Here is a 15423-nt window from a genome sequence, read left to right as displayed (position 1 = left end):
GTGCTAAATCCAGATTGGATTTTTGCTTGGTGTCAGAAAATAGGCATTTTGTTTCCAAAGTTAACATTTCTGCTGCACCGTTAACAGATCACTGCATGGTTACCCTGACTATTCAACCCCATAATGCTTGTTCTAGACATAAAGGTTATTGGAAATTCAATTCTAGCCTTTTAAGAGATGAACAATACTGTCAAGAAATTGTTACTGCAATCAACAAGATCAATAATGATCTGCATTTCATTACTCATAGAGACAAGTGGGAATTTCTAAAATTTAAGATTCGTCAGATTTCAATTATTAATGGCAAACGAATAAGAAGGGTAAATAAACAAAAGGAGTTAGCGGAATGACCTCAATCCGTCACACACCTGTAATCAATGAGGGTGAGAAGCAAAAGCTTATCTTTTTACAATCCTCCCTGGATAATATTTATACTGCCAAGGCCACCGGTGCATATATAAGATCTAGAGCAAAGTGGGTGGAGGAGAGAGAAAGAAGTTCAGCTTATTTCTGCAGGTTAGAAAAAAGAAGTCAAGAACATAATAACGTGAAAACTCTGATAATTAATGACAAAGAATGCAAAGAGATTACAAAAGCAATCTTTCAGTTGTACTCCTCCTCCTACTCCTCTCATGATGCTGAAGCTTTTTTTTAACCGTGTGAAAGGTCTGATTCCTAAGGTGGATGATGCTTTCAGGGAGGTTTGTGAAGCAGAGATTTTTCTGGAGGAGGTAGAAAAAGCCATGAGATGCTTATCTGTAGATAAATCTCCCGGCTCAGACGGACTGAAAATTAATTTTTATAAACAATTCTGGGATCACCTAAAAGACCTCTTCTTTCTTATGTTAAAAGAGATCTCTGATACCTGCGGTCTTCCAAACATGAAGCAAGGCATCATCACCCTCATCCCAAAACCAGGAAAAGACTCTAGATTAATTGATAATTTAAGACCAATATCTTTGCTCAATAACGACTATAAAATTCTAACCTGTATTTATGCTTCCAGATTAAAAACAGGGATGCCTCAGATTATTACAGACACACAGTCGGGGTTTCTAAAAGGACGATCAATCCATAAAAATGTCCGTCTTATATTTGATCTACTAGACTATAATCATTTAATTGAAGATGAAAGTTTTATTTTATTTTTAGATTTCTTTAAAGCATTTGATACCATAGAACACAAATTCATGTTCCACACCTTAGAATTATTTGGCTTTGGACCTAAATTTTTAAATTTAATAAAAACATTGTGCAATGACACAAACAGTGTGATCTCACTGCCACATGGCATCTCTTCTAGAGTCTCTATTAATAAAGGCATTAAACAGGGATGTCCTATTTCTCCTTTACTTTTCATCGCTGCAGCAGAGATGTTATCCATCCTTATTAAAAAGGCAGATTTTGAGAAACTCAATGTTTCAGGCAATGAAATCGCCATAACCCAACTAGCCGATGATACGGCCATATTAATGAAAAACAGCAATCAAATACCAAAAATCCTCCAATTAATAGAGTTTTACTCTGAGATTAAACTTAAAAAAATGTGAATTGTTACCGATACACGACTCTTCCCAGACTGCCATTCATAACATCCCTGTTAAATCTGCCGTGAAATATCTTGGTGTTCACATCACCAAAGAAAATAAATCACTGGAAAAACTAAACTGTTGGAATATTTTAGATAAATGTAAACTTAACTTAAATTTGTAGTCCCAACGTGACATATCAATTTTTGGTCGAACTTTCCTTACAAAAATGGAATGTCTCTCAAGATTTATCAATCCAGCTTATTCCATATCCCTTCCTAAACATGCAATTAAAGTATAAATCAAATTAACTTCAACTTTATCTGGAAAAACAAGACACACTACATTAGGAAAGGAGCAATGGTTAAAGAGTATAATGATGGAGGTCTTAAAGCAATAGACTTTGAATGTTTAGACGGAATGATTAAAATGAATTGGCTCAAATCTTTTCTGAAAAATGAAAATAGTTTTTGGTTTCATATCCCCTCCAAATTATTTATAGAATTAGGAGGAATTAACTTCCTTCTTAAATGTGACTTTGATCCTAAGAAACTTCCTGTTAAACTTTCTTCTTTTCATCAACGCGTCTTACTTTATTGGAAACTAATATTTAAGCATAATTTTAGTCCTCATAACACCTCACTATGGAACTCCCGATATGTCCTATTCAGGAACAAGTCTTTATTTTACAAGAGCTGGCTAGAAAGTGGTATTTGGTCGATAATGCACATTCTTGATGACAAAGGGAATTTTTTACCTTTTGAAACTCTTTGCTCTAAATTCAAAATAAATAACAGAAAACAATATAATATATTAATCAGCCCTTCCTCAGCCTCTGATCATAATGTCATACAACCTACTCCTAAACCATGTCCAGGTAAAACTTCTTTTGATAAATTGATAAAAAGCTGACCAACAATGTCATACATAGTTTGTTTGTCAAGGAATTTCATCCCAATACATCCCACAGAAACCTAATCTCCAAGCATTTTCCAAAAGAGAAAGTGGGAAAACTGCGGAATAAATATCTACAGTTTCCTGTTGCTCCAAAGGTTAAAGAAGTCCATTTCAAAATAATCACTGACATTTATCCTTCCAAGGAAATTCTGAGGCTCTGTTTTGGTTTTTGAAGAAAATGATTGCACCTTTTGTGAATGTGAAACTGAGACTGTTGGTCACCTCTTTTACGATTGTATGTACGTGAAAGTTTTCTGGGAAGATTTCTGCTTCTGGTGTTCATCTAAATTTGATCCTCCTTCTCATCTGGACAAAGAGAATGTTTTGTTTGGACTAGAAATGACAGATAAGCTGCAGGACCTAGCCTTTAATGTGTTACTCATGATGGGGAAATTTTACATTCAAAAAAACAAATACATGAGGACCAAGCCAAACTTCAACGTTTTTCTTAAAGAACGTTGTTTGTATTTTCAATCACATAAATTTATGAAGAAGAATAATGGTATAAAATTATACACTTTTGTAAATGACCGTAAAATCTATGTAAACCCCTAGCTATTATTATTTTATGTTTATTTTATTTATTTGTTTATTTTATTTATTTATTTGTTTGTTTCCCTTGTTTTATTTTATTTATTTCTTACCTTCTATGTCTCGTTTTTCTTAAAGTTATAATGTCACCAAATGTTGTATATCTGTGTTTGATGTTTGATTTATTCTGTAATGTTACACGGAATTGCCAATAAAGCATAAAAAAAAAAAAAAGAAACCAACTTCCGCTTCCGGTGGAACTAAGCGGAAACAGCTCGTGGAAGCCTGAGTGGTTCTGGAGGTCCGGTTCTGATCCTGGATCCATCCAGAGGTCCAGTCGGTGCCGTCAGACCCTGAAAGAGGCGATGGAAGGTGAGTAGAGATGGTGAATCCAGAGCCTGGTGAACCGCTTCACCACAACTGGACACCAGGATCCATAGTGATAGAGTTCAACATGGCGACACCTGCTGGATGCTGAGAGAAGCACCTCACGGCGATAAAGCTGAAGGCCGCGTTCACGCTCACTCACTCGTTAATTTATTCATTCATTCATTGCTGAACTAGGCGCCCAATCACTGAGCTCTGTTATTCCCTGGGTTACTGACTGCTGATCTGTTGCTAGTACAGGCTGGAGTGAAACCACCGGCCGCCATATTGGTACTCCCTAGTTAGAGCAGTCAGAATGTAAACAATCGGCGCTCCTACCAAAGTCTTTATCCAGAAACTCTTTAAAAAACATTGATGTCACTTGCAGCTTCTGCTGTAATAATCCTGAAACACCTGTTTATCTATTCTGGAGCCGCCCACTTATCCAGTCCTTCTGGTACGGTATTTATTATTTAATTAAGAAAAATAGACAAAGATTTTCTTTTATTTTGGAAGACTATACTATTCGGCATTAAGGGAAATCGCAAGGTTCAACCAAAGAGATCAGATAAGGTATATATAATTGACTTTATTATTATTATGGCCAAGGTCTTTATAGAGGCTCCAAACCAGCATTACTGCTTTTAAGCACGAACTTATAGGAGTACACCCAAAACATGATTAGCCTTCATTTTCTACTCACCCCCATGCTGAACAACACTCTGGAGTACTTTTTTGATATCTCAAATGCATCTGGAGATCTGGGAGGCTTCTTGCTGTCTGCTGACATTCAAATAATGGAGGTCTATGGTGACCGAGACAGAAAGGTCCATAAAAGTCCACAAAAAACGTGTCAATATTCCTCCATACTGCTCGTCCAATGTATTCCAAGTGTCCTGAGTGGGTAGCGTCCAGAATTTACTCGAAACGAAGTCATTTAGAATGTTTTTAGAGCATAAACAGTAGTGTATAGGATTTCCTAAAAGCGCGTTCACGAGTCTACGGAAACCGCGGCAGACCAAACCAGATGAAAGTGCGCATTCAGCGTCTGCTCTGCCGATAATGCAAGCCTAGAAGAAGAAATGTGCTGTTTACCTGTGCAAAGAAAGAAACAACGAAAGAAAAATGTCTGAGGACTTCAATGTTGAGGAAGAGCATGAGTTCTTTGCCGAGCTGAATGCGCACTTTCATCTGGTTTGGTCTGACGCGGTTTCCGTAGACTCGTGAACGCGCTTTCAGGAAATCCTATACACTACTGTTTATGCTCTAAAAACATTCTAAATGACTTCGTTTCGAGTAAATTCTGGATGCTACCCACTCAGGACACTTGGAATACATTGGACGAACAGTATGGAGGAATATTGACACGTTTTTTGTGGACTTTTATGGACCTTTCTTTCTCGGGCACCATAGACCTCCATTATTTGAATGTCAGCAGACAGCAAGAAGCCTCCCAGATCTCCAGATGCATTTGAGATATCAAAAAAGTACTCCAGAGTGTTGTTCAGCATGGGGGTGAGTAGAAAATGAAGGCTAATCATGTTTTGGGTGTACTTTTCCTTTAAACAATATGACACCATACAATTATCAAAACTAGAGAAGCCTTTGTCCTTTTTAATATTATTTAGAGCGCTGCTTCCCCCTCGCGTTAACTTTTGTTTAATAGATTTAAGATCTTAGTTTATGTTTATTTTTCCTTGCTGTGTATTGTTCTTTGCAGAAACAAAGTTGTATTAAAAAAAAAACACAATCTGTGAGCTGCAGCATGGAACAACCATGATGTTCTGATTTTCAGGGAGGCTGAAGACTTTTAAAATAAAGATAAATTCATCACTTTGATCCACACTGGAAATCATGTAATATAACATATTATTCAATCCATCACAATGAAATGAATGTTAATGTAGCAGAATAATACAGATGAGCCAAACGTGCTAATTAGCTGAAGAACATGTAATATACATGGATCGATGACATTGTTGTGGTAATTATTAGATTTATGGAGTGATTTTTCTGCTAAAACGTCGCCTACAAAAATGCATGTTGCGCACACATAAAGCATGTTTCACACAAACAAATCTTATCACTCATAAATAAACATGTTGCACTAAAATTTTGACTAATAAAACTTGTGTTACAAACTCTCCTCTGTCACACACAAATAAAAAATAGTTTTACAAACCAGACTCTAACATTGCACTGAAAATTTAATTTGTAAATTGTCCCCGAGTTCAAAACAGCCTCACCTCGCGTACGAGACAATTCTTCACACTCTGCGATAAGTTTCTGCCAAAAGTCACGTGATACATGAAGAATTGTCATTCTGACTAACAGACAGCAGGAGGCGCCACATCGAGCTTCAGATACGGTTTCCCCTGCATCTCCGCACAGCGCAGGCGACACGATTCACTTCCTCAGTCTATCTCTAGAGATATGGTAACTTTTGGAATATTATTGAAAAACAAAACAATAGAACTCAGTTCTAACCTAATTTTGTGTTTAGCAAAATTCTTAATTCATAAACAAAGAGTGTTGAGATCATCTCCAATATTTAACGTTTTTTTAAATCTGAATTCAAGTTATATTTGAAATCTCTTAAATGTATCGAGTCAAGAATCCCTGACTGAAATACTGATGGTTTGCCCACCGATGTTCATCAATGCTAACATGAATCACCTTGTTGCCATGGTGATTGTTTCATTATTATCATTCATTATCAATGAAATCTGCCTCTGCTATGCCTTCCACAGATTTGCACTGTTACCTTAATTGTTTGTACTTTGAATAAAGTTAATAATATAAAGGTTGTTGGAATTCAGCAGCTGGTGTCACACTGAACTAGTGGCGGAGGAAACGCATACATTCTAATGTCAGTTCCACTGCATCTTCATCACATCGACAGAAAATGTTATGAAGTTATTTTAGGAAAATATGGTAAATAATTCCAACATGGAAGGCCTCTCCTCTTTGAAATAATTTTATCAGACTGTAAAGATTTATTGAAAGAAATGGGCATATTTTATATTTTATGTCACCCTGCGTTGCAGAGCTACAGCCACTGCTTTCCCTCTCCATAGGAGGGAAGAGGCCGTCCCATTCTCCTTCATACCCCCCCACCTTCAGTCTGTCGCCTTCCACAGCTGAGAGTAATGCTACATTCAGACTGGTAGCAGCGGAAGCAGCTGGTTTCCATGCTAAGTCAAGGCGTCAGCAGTAGGTCCAGCAGCGCATTTTGAGCAGCTGAAGCAACATCTCACATGCTTCTGAGCATCTGAGGCGCGTGACGCGCTGCAAACGCAGCAGCTGCTAGAGCTGGAAAAATTGAACTTTAGCTGCTGGACACATCAACCAATGAGAGAAGCTGATCTGGGTGCTGGCAGGGAGTCAGACACAGCACTGCTGATGCAGAGCGCTATGATCACTCCTATGAAACAGTTTATTAACGCCTAAATTAACTTCAAATGTAGAAACCTGCCGGCAGAATATGTTGGCTTTTATTATCCTGCTGCCTGCAGTTTGTAGCACAGACCTGAAAAACGCTAACATCTACTTCCAGCCGCCACCAACACTAGGGGAAAACCCCCAAGAGACGACCATGTTTTCAAGAGGACTTTCTCACTTCAACATAGATTCAAACTACTTTTTACCCGCTGATCACAGCTAATATAGCTGTCACTGTTCCAGGCAATGCAGTGTGGACTGCTGGACCGCTTACTGGACCGGACCTTAGCAGACTCGCCGTCCTCAGCCGGAGGAGGGGGGGCTGGTAAAGCAGGCGGGGGGAAAGCACGGGGCCACCTGTGTCCAGGCTACCAACACCGGGTCAGGTTGGGTTGCTCCGCCCCCTGCTGGCTCCTGCCCCCCTGGAGCTGACGGGTCGGTTCTGCTGCACTGTAGTCGACCAAAATCCCGGGCGATTTTGAATTCCCCCGGGACATTTTTGGGTCTGAAAAGTAGGACATGTCCGGGAAAAAGAGGACGTCTGGTCATCCTACCATACCAACAATCTCATGTTTCAGTGAGTGAGTGCTTGTTGCTATGATGCGTCTTTGCTTAGCAGCTTGGCTCGTTGTAAACCAACCAATCAGAGCACAGCTCATCTAAATATTCACTATCATCCATCGAAGGAAGAAAATCTGTCGTTTCATTCTAGAGCTTTTAACCAGGCTGCATTAGGGCTTATATAACAGCTAATATGCCATTTCCAGCCCAACCAATGTTACACACCCTATTCAGAGACCTGAAGGACCAGATACCCTATAGAATCATTCTATCACCCCTTTAAGGGTAGGTCCTCAGGCCGGCTCAGGATTCAGCCAGTTTGTTCTATAATAGCAGGATTCATAACGGCCACTCAAGCCTCCATAACTTTGGGCGTTTTATAACTAAAGGTTGAGGAGAAGAGTTTGTGCTTCCGCTCTTGGGGCCATCCTGATGATACTTTACATTGGTAAACAGGGATGGCTGTTCAACTTTGCTCTTTGGTTAAACAATATTTATTAAAAAACTAATTCCAGCAGTGCTTTGCTTCAGTCCGCATCTCTTCAGTCTCCCTGCCTCTGCAGCCACGGAGGAGACCTGCTCACATGGTACCAATGCTGCTGGCCTTGACCGTTTGTTTACTGATTTCCATAAATAAAGATCACAGCAGCACCTATAGCCCTTTATTAAAGCAGCAGTGATGGATCCACGGGTGGCAGCAGCTGGGAAACTGCAGAGGTCTCTGTGGGCTAATAAATAATTTCAGCACCAGGAAATAAACTGCTTTATAGGCTTAGTGATAACAACCTACTGATCCTTCTGGCACGATCTGAAGCCATTTTATGGGACTGATAACCGATAATAATGACCATTCATTTAGACCCTGTCTACTTTTAAGGCTAGGCTTAAAACGTTCCTTTTTGATAAAGCTTCTAGTTAGAGTGGCTCAGGTTATCCTGAGCTATCTCTATAGTTATGCTGCTATAGGCTTAGACTGCTGGAGGACATAGGGACCCCTTTTTCATCATTCTGCTTCATTCTATCTCTATTCTCCCACTCTGTAGAATCTGTTAGTTCAATCTCTAACGTTCTGCTCTCTCTGCTTTTTCTCATAGTAGCTTCATCTGGTCTGTTCCTGTTTGGCTGTGACTCCATCCAAGAGAGAAATATCAGCTGTGCTGCTGCCATCAACACCTTTGTTTCTAGATGTTGGAGCTTGGCCTGTTTTCCAGTGTAGTCCTGTTTCTCTGACTGTGACTAACTGGATGTGCTCTCTTCATCCTCTGACATGGGAGCTGGCTCGGAGCTCGTCTGCCTGGCTGTGTGTTTCCTGGACGGGGCCGCCTGTGGAGCTGGTTGACGGTTGCCTTTTGTATCTATGCTTCTTTTTCTATGTCTGCTTCTGTCTCCTTGAACCCCAGTCGGCCTCAGCAGATGGCCGCTCACTCTGAGCCTGGTTCTGCTGTAGGTTTCTTCCTGTTCAAAGGGAGTTTTTCCTCTCCACTGTCGCTACAAGCATGCTTAGTGTGAGGGATTGCTGGAGAGTCAATGAGTCGATGCAATCAGCTGGTTTTCCTTAGATAGAAAACTTTAAATCAATCTGACTGGATGATCTGGTGAACTGGAAAGTGACCTGAGATGACATGTGTTGTGAATTGGAGCTATAGAAATAAACGGAATAGAATTTATCGGGATGATAACATCCGTATTTAGTATTTACTGTGTAAATGAAAACTGAATCAATACAACAGGAGGAACCCATGGGATGATGAACAGGTTCTATTTATGAAGTATCTAGAACAAAGTTTTTATTCTTCATCTGCTGCCAGGTGATCAGAGCTAAATGCATCATTCCAGAAATAAAGCTGTAATGTTATAATGGTCTCAACAGGCTATGGCAGGTCGTTTTGATATGTAGTAGACTGACTGAACATGTGTTCCTCAAATCTGAAAACTGTTGGTCTTTGGAAGTATGATGGTGAAGCAGTTCTTCTAGGGCTAAATGAAAACATCTTTCAGAGCCTTCCCACATCATTCTTCATCATCATTTCCTCTAACTTCCATTTTAACCAGAAAAGCTCGTTGCCGGGGCCTGTCCTCCTACTTTTTCATCTCTAACTTTGATACTTAATGATCCAAAGTCAATGTAGATGAGAAAACAGTTGAAGAATCTCTGGATTTGATGCTGCGATCTGTAAATCCTGACCGTGGATGTCTGCATAGCCACCACTGTACTGAAGCGATGCTAAAAGACGATTCCCAGTTTAAAGAACAGCTATTTAGGATTATTAACATCAGGTCATCTAACAGCTGCTGAATAATTAGTGATTCAAACACATTCTTTCTCAGTGGACACAGAAATATATCCATGAACCTCATGCAGTCCGTCCATCTGTCCCCTGTAGGAGAAGCTCAGGTCTACTCGCCCCTCCCTCCTGGCCTGGAGGGTCGTCTTGGTGTGGAGGTGAGCTGATGTCCTTCAGCTGCTCTGTTGGAAACTTCAGACCAGCCCTGATGTTCTCCGTCTCCCTCCCAGGGTCATGCTGTTTCCAGGGCGACCCGCTTTACTGAGGCCTACCTGAGGAACTGCGTTCAGAGGCAGACACGTCTGGACGTCCAGAAGGTTCTGACCCACAAGGCCCTGATCCTGGACTACAGCCGTCCAAAGAAGGACAGAACCAGGCGGAGCAGCAAGAAGGCCAAAGGACTGAACGCCCGACAGAAGAGGATGATGAAGGTCTACCAGATCAGACCTGAACACCAGAGGTCAGTTAAAGGGACGCTGGGGGGGATTTGACCCGACTGTCTCCGTTTGGACCTGTCTCTCTGACCTGTACTTCTCTGACCCGTCGCTCTGACCCTTCTCCCTCTGACCCATTTCTCCTTTTGGACCTGTCTCTCTGACCCGTCTCTCTCCGTTTGGACCTGTCTCTCTGACCCGTGTCTCTGAGCCGTCTCTCAGTTTGGACCCGTGTCTCTGAGCCGTCTCTCCGTTTGGACTCGTCTCTCTGAGCAGTCTCTCCGTTTGGACCCGTGTCTCTTAGCAGTCTCTCAGTTTGGACTCGTCTCTCTGAGCAGTCTCTCCGTTTGGACCCGTGTCTCTGAGCCGTCTCTCTGTTTGGACCCGTGTCTCTGAGCCGTCTCTCCGTTTGGACCCACAGGTACGATCTCTTCCTGCCTTTGAACGCACTGTGGACCCAGTACATCAGGGAGCTCTGTGGTGGACTCAGGCACAGCAGGTAGGTCCACCTAAAGACACCTCCAGATGTCAGATGCTCTGGTTCTGATCCTTGGTGTTTTTACAGCAGTCCACAGTTTGTGCAGCAGAAGCTTGTGAAGGCGGACTTCCACGGCGCCATCATCTCAGGTAGATGTTCCTAACCATCTTGTTCTTCTGTGGGTTTGGATCAGCAGCTGCAGGTTCTGCTCATAAACCGCGGACCGCTGGAAGGTCGATCAGGGGCTAAAGGACCCACTGGTTCTGATCCATTTCCCTCTGAATCCGACGGACGTCTCAGTCCCTATCTGGGTTGGACCTCAGTAGAACCATCTGATCTGTGGACCAGCGGTTCCTCCTGTCCCACGTAGCTTCTTTCTGACAGCAGGTTCTCTCCTGGCTCCTCCTGCTCTGCTTGGTTACCCAGCAACAGCCTCATTGTCATGGATACCAAGCAGCTTTTGAAGGCTGTGATGTTTTCTGGTCGGGTGTAGACTCCAGCAGAAACTTACGGATGGCTGGGTTCCATCAGAGACGTTGGATTGAATTGGAACCGCGGGCGGGTTTCAAGCTTCCTCTGCAGAGCTGGAGGAACAAGATATGGAGAAAGAAAAAGATAAAGAAAACATCAAACAGTAGAAAAAGTTCCAGCGAACAGCAATCACACTGTATTTCCCCAGGAAAACACAGTGTGAAGCTTATCTTTGGAAAATGGCAGAAAGTTCAAGCAAAAACTGCTGAAACGCTATGAAATAGCCCAAAACAAAAATGATTACCGTATTTTCCGGAATATAAGCTGCTACTCTTTTCCCACACTTTGAACCATGCAGCTTTTCTGTGGATTTTTCCTAACCGCCAGAGGGGGAAGTTAAAGTTGAAAATGAAAGAATAAGGAGCTAATTTTCATTTAGCACAATATGAAGGTAGATTTGTTTCTTTATTATTCAATCAAAAAAAAGGTTGCTTCAATCAAAGAAAAAAAGTATTTGAATGCAAAAATATATTTGAGACTCAAAAAAATACATTTAAACACTGCTTTTCTTTGATTGAAAATGTTTTATTTGATAGAAGTGCACTCTTTTTTTTGTTTAAAGTAACTTTTTTAATTGGAGTAAAGTAGTTTTTTGATTGGACCATATAATGGGTAGGACATTTTGGTCCTTATTATTCAATCAAAAAAGAAGTTGCTTCAAACAAACAACAGAATCAATAAAAATAAAGTAACTTCAATAAAAGGATAAATGTTTTCAATCACAGAAAACAGTTTTTGAAAGCACATAAAATATTTGAGACTCAAAAAATTGCATTTGAACACTTTTTTTTTTAATGTTGAAAATGTTCTCTTTGGTTGAAGAGATCTATTTTGTGTTTGAGACATACATGGGTAGGACATGTGTATCTTAATCATTCAATTCCCAAAAAATTGTTTCAATCAAAAAAAAAAACAAAAAAAAAAAATCAAATGCAAAAAAAAAAAAAATTACCCCAAGAATAAAAAAGTATTGAAGAGAATGTGTTTTTCGTTGTTGTTTTTTTTTTTTTTTTTTTTGAAGTGAAAAAAATTTAAAGTTCAAATTGTTTTATTTGAATCATTTTTTCTTTAAGTGCAAAAAGTTTTGAAGTTCAAATTTGACAAGTGTCAATCAAACATGAGAATTGAATAATAAAGACCCAAATGTCCTACCCATTATATGGTCCAATCAAAAAACAATTTTACTTCAAATAAAAAAGTTGCTTTAAACAAAAAAGACTGGACTTCTATCAAATAAAACATTTTCAATCAAAGAAAAGCAGTGTTCAAATGTATTTTTTTGAGTCTCAAATATATTTTTGCATTCAAATACTATTTTCTTTGATTGAAAAGTTTTTTTTTTTATTGAAGTGAAGATTTTTTTAATTGAAAGTATATTTTTTGATTGAAGCAACCTTTTTGTTTGATTGAATAAAAAAGAAACAAATCTACCTTCATAGCACAAGAACATGCTAGCAGCGCGACGGAGAACAAAAGTCCCATATTTTGACATTTAGTTGCTGCATTAAAGCTGCCGAACCAATGAAGAGACTGAGCTCAACTCCTGCAGAGCTGAAATAAAACGTGATGAAGCTCCTACTGTTGCGAGCTAACAAGCTAACGGGAGCTAGCATTCTACTTCGTCCCTAGTCCAATGGTATATGTAGAGCTCCCCCTACAGGTTTGATGGGAAAGATTTCAGTAGATATCAGCAGCTCATAGCCCGGTGAGGCTTATATATGTACGTTTCCAGTTTTATATATATATAAAAAAAAAAGATTGTGTTGATGTGACGGTACCTGCATTGGTCCAACAGAAGGTCCATCAGAACCAGTCTGCCTCTTTCCCGTCCCTCTAAGGCATGTCTTTGCCCTCACAGTGGTGCGGTCCAAATGTCCAGCCTACGTTGGAATCACTGGGATCCTGATCCAGGAGTTCAAGCAGGTGTTTAAGATCATCACTAAGGAAGACAAAACCAAAGGTTAGTGAAGTTCTCCTTTAACGTCCTGATTACTCACCTTATCCAGTATCACTGCTTCTACTCAGTTTATTTCTATAGATCAAATCCAACCAGATCATTCAGTCAGATTAAAGCTTCATAAACAGCTGGTTGCATCCAGTCATTGACTCTACAGGATTAGCAGAGAGAGACAGAAGATATTGACTCTGCAGTAATCCCTCACATTGAACATGCACGCAGCGACTGTGGAGAAGAAAACGGCAAGAAACCTCCAGCAGAACCAGGTTCAGTGTGAGCGGCCATCTGCTGAGGCCGACTGGGGTTCAAGGAGACAGAAGCAGACATAGAAAAAGAACATAGAAGCACTGATCTATAAACATTTTCTATGTTAGAAAAGCTAACGCTAAGCTAACAACACAGGGGGCTCTGCCTGGGAAAGAAACGGTTAATGAGATGAGCTTTGAATCAGTTTCAATGTCAGAGGATGAAAGAGAGAACAACCAGTCCCAGTAGAAGCTGAGCCCAGAGCTGGGGGCGAGAAACGGGACTAAACACCGAAAAACAGGCCAAGCTTCAATATATATAATCTATTGGCAGAACAGCTGATATTTCGCTCCAGGATAGAGGCCAGACCAGATGAAGCTGCTGTGTCAGAGGGGAAGATGGAGGCATTGAAGGCTTAATGCTGGAGACAATAGCTCCATCTGATAAATATATATATATATATATATATATATATATATATATATATATATATATATATATATCCTCATTCACACCTTGATAAAATCATTGCGTTTTAACGTTCTAAGCTCTCTTTTCTGTTTTCATCCCTGCCTCTTATCATTTTGTTTAAACACTAGAAAAGCAGTAATTGTGAAACATGAGGATAATCTGTCATAAAATCCTATTAATGAAAGGTAATCGGACTGGATCTGGTTTGTAGTCTCTTTTTATTGTTGCATTCATAGGTGGAATGAAAGTCAGACATCCTGAGAGGCAGCTCTGGAAGTTTGCTAACTGTTGATACAAAATCAAAACTATGTATTAAGTTAGAAAATCAGATCACACAGTTGGTCCCATGTAGACGGCGAAACTATATTTTTCAGTCAGAGTTTATTTGTAAATCAGTTGAGAGTTCACTGGATTCAGAGGTTCTAAAGTCATAAAGTAGGGTTAGCATCCATCAGCCTGGTCCGACCCAAGATGGCCGCTCTATCGGCACGCCTCTCACCTGATTATGCGAGGTCTATCTATGTCTGTACTACCAAACTTTAAGGTTGGTTTACACAGGTGATCAGAGAGTAATTAGCAGCAGATGATGTTTCGCACAGTGGAGATGAAAACGCCTCCACGAAGTGGGAGACCTGACTCCTTTCCTCACCGCTGAAATAAGAAACGTTCAGTTCATCTTTAGTCCAAGATGGAAACAAACCTGAAAAAGCTCACAGTGGCAAACTTTAGTATTGTTCCTAAGGTTTGATGATGGCTGATTGACCCAACATCCTTTCTACGGACAGAGGTCCCCGCTGTCCCCTGCCGTCCCCTCAGTCTCTGCCTGTCAGACCTGCTAATGTTTGTCTTTTTTTCCTTCACTCAGTGATACCAAAGAGGAACAGTGTTTTTTCTGTGGAGATCGACGGCTTTGTGTCGCACATCTATGGAAACAAGTTGGAGATGCGGGCCAGCGAACGCTCTGCCAAGAAGTTCAAAGTAAAGGGAACCATCGACCTGTAGGGACTGTCCTCTGACGGCCCCCTGCTGGACGAACAAAGAACTGCACAAAGCCTGCAGTCTGTGCAGAGCCAACACAAGTCCAGTTACTCAGATCTGAGTGGGTTCTGCTGAGTTCAGACTGTGGCAGAACACACTTTTCTTTCAGTAGACCTCTGGGAGGTTCTTCTTCTCCTGCTCTGCCAGACGTCCCTTTTGAAATAAAAGATCCGTGATGCAGAAATGGGCAATGTGGAGTCAACAATTCATCTCCATGTCATGTGTTTGTTCTACCCAGTCACTGAAGCAGGTGAGTCCAATCTTCACCGTGAATTAACCTGTGCAGATTGGACTCACCTGGTTAATTGGCTGGGTAGATTAAATACATGACATGGAGATGACTTGTTGACTCCACAGTGCCCAATTCTGCCTTGATGATGGCTGCAGGAACCTTCAACATTTGTCTGCACAGATAAAAAACAGATTAAATATGGAGGACTTGTCATTGTTTGATGTTCAGCTGACTTCTGTAGTTTTTATTTCACTCTTTTTTTTTTTCATCTGTAACATCACCAACAGATAAAGGAGAAGTTATTTTGAAATAAAGCAAATTTTTTACCATTTTTTTGCCCCTCTCAGCCCCTTTTATACTTCAATT

General features: G+C 40.5%; 1 protein-coding gene across 2 annotated transcripts; it reads left to right on the top strand.

The window, feature by feature from the left end:
* Positions 1-3259: 3259 nt before the first annotated feature.
* On the top strand, positions 3260-15043 carry pop4 (POP4 homolog, ribonuclease P/MRP subunit). Of its 2 annotated transcripts, none has more exons than XM_038269209.1 (7): positions 3260-3389; positions 9770-9828; positions 9901-10130; positions 10526-10603; positions 10673-10731; positions 12972-13073; positions 14653-15043. In XM_038269209.1, the coding sequence occupies exons 1-7, from the start codon at positions 3383-3385 to the stop codon at positions 14787-14789; spliced, it is 672 nt and encodes a 223-aa protein (XP_038125137.1). In that variant the 5' UTR covers positions 3260-3382; the 3' UTR covers positions 14790-15043. The 2 variants fall into 2 exon arrangements, with proteins under 2 accessions (XP_038125137.1, XP_038125136.1); XM_038269208.1 differs by having other exon boundaries at positions 10670-10731.
* Positions 15044-15423: the final 380 nt, after the last annotated feature.

The sequence above is a fragment of the Cyprinodon tularosa genome, unplaced genomic scaffold (genome assembly GCF_016077235.1).
Source record: "Cyprinodon tularosa strain WSP-4 unplaced genomic scaffold, ASM1607723v1 ctg724, whole genome shotgun sequence".
Lineage (NCBI taxonomy): Eukaryota > Metazoa > Chordata > Actinopteri > Cyprinodontiformes > Cyprinodontidae > Cyprinodon > Cyprinodon tularosa.
This window is presented reverse-complemented; position numbering and strand designations above follow the sequence as displayed.